The sequence below is a fragment of the Nannospalax galili genome, unplaced genomic scaffold (assembly GCF_000622305.1).
Source record: "Nannospalax galili isolate Female #2095 unplaced genomic scaffold, S.galili_v1.0 scaffold558, whole genome shotgun sequence".
Lineage (NCBI taxonomy): Eukaryota > Metazoa > Chordata > Mammalia > Rodentia > Spalacidae > Nannospalax > Nannospalax galili.
The window spans coordinates 930,379-937,578 of NW_008340850.1; the positions used below are offsets into that span (position 1 = coordinate 930,379).

The 7,200-nt window shown below is 39.0% G+C and overlaps 1 protein-coding gene across 1 annotated transcript in view; it reads left to right on the top strand.

The window, feature by feature from the left end:
* The window catches only part of LOC103736368 (putative gustatory receptor clone PTE01), a 7,767-nt gene extending 6,720 nt beyond the window's left edge, over positions 1-1,047 (top strand). Inside the window, exon 2 of the mRNA XM_029564825.1 lies at positions 995-1,047. Within this exon, the coding sequence (XP_029420685.1) occupies positions 995-1,047 (53 nt within the window). The remainder of the gene's footprint in view (positions 1-994) is intronic.
* The last annotated feature ends 6,153 nt before the right edge of the window (positions 1,048-7,200 follow it).

Here is a 7,200-nt window from a genome sequence, read left to right on the forward strand (position 1 = left end):
TAATACCCTCAGAGGACAGAAAAGGTGTCAGGTTTCCTCAAACTGGAGTTACCAATGGTTTCTAGATGCTATGTGGGTGCTAGAAACTATACATAAGGTCCTCTGTAAAAGCAGCTAGTGCTTTTAACCACTGAGCCATCTCTCCAGCCCTCAAGTTGAGAATCATTATATCAATTTAAAATTATAAAAACTATTTAACAGATTCAAAGCATCAATATAAAAAGGCATAAAATGTAAAATGAGGAAAAAGTCAATTCACTATACATTTAGCAAGACTTTATGGATACAATGCAAATCAACCTGTATAAAATTGTTTCACATGCTTTAAAATATTTTATTGTGTTGAAATCACCATCACAGATTTTATAAATAATATGGCACATTTGTGGTCTGATAGCATATATTATTATGATTCTTAAAAACAGTTTTTTTCCAATATATTTATATTAAATTTTTGTGTATTTCAAACCATGCATCTTAATCATATTTAGATTCCTTCCCTTATCTGCACCTCTGATAATCAGTACACAGAATTTCATGCATTGTCTCATAAATGTTAAGACATATTGAGTTAAGTTTGTGTGCCCAGATGCCCCTTCATGTGAATTCATTCACAGCAGACTGTTCAGCCTATCTAGTTTCACTCCCTTAAAGAAGACCAACCCTCCCTCACACAGCAGGGATCAGTAGCCAACAATCCCTTGGCTAAGGTTGGGACCTTCTGCCCATTTCTCCAGTTCTAGTCTGTGTTTTTGTCAGATTGAGCTTGTATGGGTCTTGTGCATGCTGTCATCATTGTCATAAGTTCATATGAGCAAATTCCCAGAAATTATTTCCTTATGGTCATTCATCACCCCTGTAATTTACAATCTTTCTTCCCCCTCTTCTGCAATGATACTTGAGCTCTGGGTGGAAGAGGAGCTAGAGAGAAATGTAATGCATTTATCAACTCTTACCAACAAACCTTCCTCATGCAGTAAAGGATGATTAACACAGATGGCCACAATTGGCAAAGTGTTGAAAATAAAAATCATTTTTGAAGTTTGAAGTCCATCAAAGACAAAGAGAGGAGGTACATAAAAGTTTTTCTTCATTAGAAAAATCATTTATTATTTTTAGCAAATATTGTATCAGAATAGACAATAATTTTGTAATTATGGAAAGCAGAAAAACTATTATAATTCCCTCCATGTCTACCATAATATTAAATATGGACTGGCTAAGTATTGAAGTATTCATTATCTAAAAATAATGAAGAAGGAACCCTAGTAATCTGAGGCAGAATAATAAAATACTTATAAGCCTTCTAGAGCCTTAAATTATTTGACATTAAGAATTAATGTACAGACTTCTGTGCCTTGCCAGCACCAAACCATGATAGGAAGCATGCCCTTAGAATCTCTGACTCCAGGATACACTTACCCTGTCCCTGAAGCACTGCACTAGATAGCTAACAGATGCCTGTATGTCACACTTCAGCACATATTTCTGACACACCACCAGCACCAGTGTATACATATAGATATCTTCAGAACATTAACTTCTTCTCCACACTTTGCTACCCTGCCAGCACTCAGAGTGGATGGCTTAAAAGTTCCTAGAACACCCACTACCAACTCACTTCACCTGCCCTACCAGCATCCATATTATACACGTAAGAGGTTCAGGGATTTACTACACTCCACGTACCATCCTGGGAGCAAATGATGGGAGGCATGTAAGATTTATCTGACCTCCTTGTAAGAGGTTCAGGGATTTACTACACTCCACGTACACTTCTACCATCCTGGGAGCAAATGATGGGAGGCATGTAAGATTTATCTGACCTCCTGCCTTCCAGACAGTTTTGCCAATCAGTGGGCTGACCCCTTCCCGGCAAGTTATAGGTCTTCAGAATTCTAAGCCATACCACAACTACCTTGGCCTTGTTTATTCTTTATCTGTTGAAATCAGAGGAGTTAAATTCCATTATCTCTTCACAGTAAATTCCATTATCTGTCCAGCACTTATGGTGCTGGGAACACTCTTGGAAGAACAAAATAAGAAAATGTGATCCAATCACACCTGGCTCACATTCCTACACTTTAAGAATTCTAGCTCTTGAGTTTGAGCACACAAGAAACCTCTGCCACCAGCATAAGTGCTCCATGGCATGGCAGTGACTCTGGTTTCTACATTCAGTATCTTGTACCACATGTAAGCCCAAATCAACATAAGCTACATGTTCCATAAGTCCACACCAGGTTCTACACAGCAGAACTTTATGTATCACTAATCCAAGTCAAGACCCCAAAATATAAGGAATACCAAGCACTGAATCAAATGCTCACTCAACTTGGGTGTGACACAATGTCTTAATAAATCATCTACATATGGAAAAATACCAATGTAAAACACTATTAGCATGTTTAACCAAGATAAAACATATCCTCCAAAATTTTCCAATCTCATAGCAATGGTCATCGATAACAGCGACTTAACCAAAATGTCAGACCAAATGTTAAAAAGAATAATTGTAAATATTTTTAAAGATCTCAAAAAGGACATAAATACACATGAATGAATTCAACAAAGAGACTGAAGCACTACCTTCTATGTTATGCAAAAGATAGTGATTAACGGAGAAACCTACAACTGGCCACTGTTCAATGAATAAGAGGCTATAGAATATTTATCCCTGAATAGGACACTCATACCAACTTCTCCCAAGGCTCCCAAGGCTCAGGGATCACTGCAGAATTGGAGGTGGGGTGGGGGAAGAGTTTTTAAAAGCCAGGGATGGTGGATGATCATAAGGATCAGAGTTAGCCAGACAGCTCATCAGTTACTCATATGAACTCACAGCAACAGGTGACAGAATGCACAAGTCTCAAGGAAAGTCAAATCAGAAAACCTCCAAGCTAGACATGAGGAAGGGAGTAAGAAGCTCCAACCCCACCTAAGGAAACTGTGGCAACAGATGGTCGCTGGAAGGGGCAGCGACAGTCTCTTTCATATGGGGCACTTCAAAGATTAACCTGACTCCAGTCAACAGGCCCACACTGAAGAACATTTGGGGACACAAATTTGACTCTCTAGGCCTCTCTCTCTTTTATATATATATATACTAAAGTACATTACATTGAACAGGAGAAAACAAGGGCAGGTGTGAATAGGGAGGGGATCCAAATATCATCAAATTAAATTGTGTGAAAATGGCAAAAATCCAATAAAAAAGAAAAGATGGTATTAATAATCTCCTGAATTAATTCCAAGAAAATACAAGCACAGAGCTGAATGAAATCAAAAATTGAATTCAGGAAATAAAAATAGAATTTTTTTTTCTATGAAGCCTTTTATTTGGGAAATTTGCCATCTGGTTTGGGGATGTGTGTGGCCAAATCATAGTGGTGGAGCATCTGGCACTGATGGATCTTTCTAACCTTTGGATGCAGTATGTCAGAGATGATACTGAGGATTTTCTTTACCTCCTTACAGTTCATTGATACATTCCTTGTATAGTCCTCTGGCCATCACCACACTAGCGGTATTCTAGTATTCTTTTTCCTGACCCACCCAAAGCTCTTTGTAAGTTGTACTTGGCAAGAATAAGTCCCATGACCAAATAAATAGTGGAAATGATTGCAAATCAGAATTCACATATTTTCAACTCAGTGGGTATCCTTCTCCCCCACAAAGGAAGCAATCATTGCTTTCAAATTTCTGTTTGCCCTTTCACTCAGCTTTGTTGGGAGAAAATACACAGAGAGATCTTGCTGTCTAAGCTTGAAAGGTCCACTTCCTCCACCCTGAAAAGATGAAAGTCCAGTGTCTGGCCCTGCATAGTCAGGTGATCCTACCTGGAGAATGTGAGAGCCTTGCTGGGGGGCCCATGGAAATGGTCTTCCATGGGCACCTGGTAAAATATTTCAGACCTAAAGAAACACAAAATTTTGTGGCAGCAGAGATTACTAATGCTCCATCATCAATGTCTGTTTCCCCCCCTCCTCCCTCATCACACCACATTTCTCCGGCAGGAGGGTGGGACCACGTCATCCATTTTGGCTTATGTAGATTGGCAGAAGTTCCATGGTCCCTTCTAGACTTGGTTCCTCATGAGCTCATTCCCGCAATCTCTTTACTTTTTTCCTTCTTGTTATCTGCCTTTTATAGGGATGCAGTAGAGAACTTAGAAACCATAAAAGATGATGAAAAAATTCGATGGAGGGAGCCAGAGTCCCTGAATGCCTGCCTAGAGCACAGGCCCACCAACATGATTGCATTGAACACTCTGGAAGGAGGAATAAACTTTCCTTGTTTTTAAACACTGGTTTTAGAGTTGTCTAGTGTGGGAGTTCCCTTATCCTTTTTAGCATGTATTTCTTTGCCAAGCACGGTTTTAAGAAATCCTCCCACTTCTCTTACCCTTTCTCTGCATTAAAAAAAAATAAATATATAAATCCAGTAACTTCGGTTTCTGATACACAAAAAGTCCTTAAGATGGAGTGAGGGCAACTCATTGCTAGAGAGTAAGCATGATGGTCTTAGATGATTCTACCTAAACCTTTTTCTACCTGATAAATTACTTAATGGCCATTTCAGTTTCCACACTTGTATAATGGGCATATGAAGTGGCCTACTTTCTATTGGCTACAACACAATGCCACTGACTGGGTACCTTATGAAGAAAAGAGATTTACTTTGGCTCATGTTTCTAATCCAAGATTGTGGGGCTGCATCAGGTGATGGAATTCTTGCTGGCAGAGTTCTGATGGAGCTCAAGACATCCATGGACGGATGTATATGTGTATCTATCCCTTGGGCCCTCACCCACTTATAAACCCATCAGAATCAATTCATGGGGGATCTGATGATTTTATTTAATCCTTATTATTTTCCAATGTCCTCCTCCTCTCCTTTTTAACTACACCATAGTTAAAAAGTTACAACTCTCTCTCTTCCTCCCTCCCTTTTTCAGACAGGGTCTCCCTGTAGCCTTAGCTGTCCTGGAATGTGCTATGTAGACTAGGCTGGCCTTGAACTTAAAGGCCTGAGCCACGACGTTCAGCTTCTCTCTCTCTTTTCTTTAATTTGGAGTTTTAACCAGGCAATCGCAAGTTCTTTATTCCATTTCAATATTTTAAAAACTATTTGTTTTGGGGGCTGGAGAGATCGATCAGTGGATAAGGACATCGAGTGCTCTTGCAGAGGACCCAGGTTTGATTCCCAGCACCTACATGGCAGCCAACAGCCATCCATAACTCTAGGTCTAGAGGATCCGACATCCTCTTCTGACCTCTTCAGGCATTGTATGACATGTAGGCAATGCACTCATACACATTAAAAAATAACATAATTAATAAAGTATTTTTAAATGTTTGTTTTGGTTTTAAGTTATGTGTGTGTGCGTCTATGTGCATATGTGGATGGGTACATGTGAGTGCAGATGCCTCAGGAATTCAGAAAAGGGCATCAGATCCCCTGGAACTGTAGTTACAGATGATTGCAAGCTACCTGACATGGGTGCTGACATTAGGACCCAAGTTGATCCTCTGCAAGAGCAGCAAGCATTCTCTTCTCTTCTTATTTTATTTTATTATTTATTTACGTCTATGTGCATATGTGGATGGGTACATGTGAGTGCAGATGCCTCAGGAATTCAGAAAAGGGCATCAGATCCCCTGGAACTGTAGTTACAGATGATTGCAAGCTACCTGACATGGGTGCTGACATTAGGACCCAAGTTGATCCTCTGCAAGAGCAGCAAGCATTCTCTTCTCTTCTTATTTTATTTTATTATTTATTTATTTATTATTTATTTTTTATTTTATTTTTTATTATTTTATTTTATTTTAGTTCGTTATTTTAATGTGTTATTTTTGTCACACCATCCTCTGAAGAGATTAGCCAAATTACCAATAGAGAATCAGGACACAGACCACTCTGGCTTCTTCCATGCTGAACAGGGATGCAGGGTGAGGCAATTGGAGTACCCCTTCAATGGGTCTATCTAAAGGACTATCAAATTGTATAACTCTTATCTCTAAGGGGAAAAGAAAGTCCTTGAATCATGAATAGGAGATGCGAAGGAGAAGTAAAGGCAAGAGTAATTAGCATTATTAAGTTCTAGACAGGAAATTGAAAAAAAAAAACATCAGAACAGGGAAATTTTCAAATGTTCATATGAGAGTCCATTGGAATTTCTTGACAAGGGCTTCCAAAAGCATCCTTCTATTTGCTCTGTTCCATCTATTTCTGCTATATCCTCCTCATTTTTCTTTTGTCTTCCAAGGCTGACTCTAGAGTGATGCATTCAGGATTTGCTTTCAGGTATTTTGATAGCTGTTGGAGTGGTTAGAATCAGTGTCAGTTCCCTCTCAAAGGCTTCTAGATAGGGGAGACAACAAATTTATCCATCATTTTACAATAGCTGGTTGTCTCCATTAACTACAGGTGGACACTACAGTATTAGAGACCAAGATTTGAAGTCTTACATCTGAGCAGCACTTTCTGCTTAGGAACAAAATCATCAATGAGAAATAAGTGTCTAAATAATTTTTTATAGACTTAAGCCTAATGTCTGGGAAGTGTAATCCCTTGACATCTTAAAGAAATATACTGATGACTTTACTCTTTAGTTATACTTTCCTTTTTGGTGTTTAAGACCATACAGTTGGCCCAAATAAATCATTTAATTTTTATACTTAATGTCATTTGAGGATTTGTTCCTCAGGGGTCACATGGGCTTGGGAGAAGCTCCTGGCTCCTTTCTTTTACCAGTTCCATCTATGTGAAGATAAGTCAAAGGTCCTGCTTGACCATGTCTGGCATCAACTTGGAAGCATGAATGAGATATTTACTCTGAGTTGACCCTCCTCCTTGTAGACTGGACACTGGTTCAAGTCCATCTCATGGGGTCTCCATGTCCTTCCTGAACAAGAGGACAGGTGACTCCCCACATTTACAGGACATTTTGATAGATGTTCCACAATCCCCTGGACCTTAGTCAACCTTGTAGGACAAGGGGCAAAAACTGTCCTTTAAGTCCCTCTGATCACATTAGTATAGGCCTCAAACTATGTCTGTTAAACATCCAATGAAGTTAGTTCCACCAGACTGGTACTTATAATTATCATGTGCTTTGTAGATAAGGCTTGAGTAAAAGACCAGATATTCTCAGATAAACCTTGACTAGATATTTATTTTGTTCCTTAAACTAGT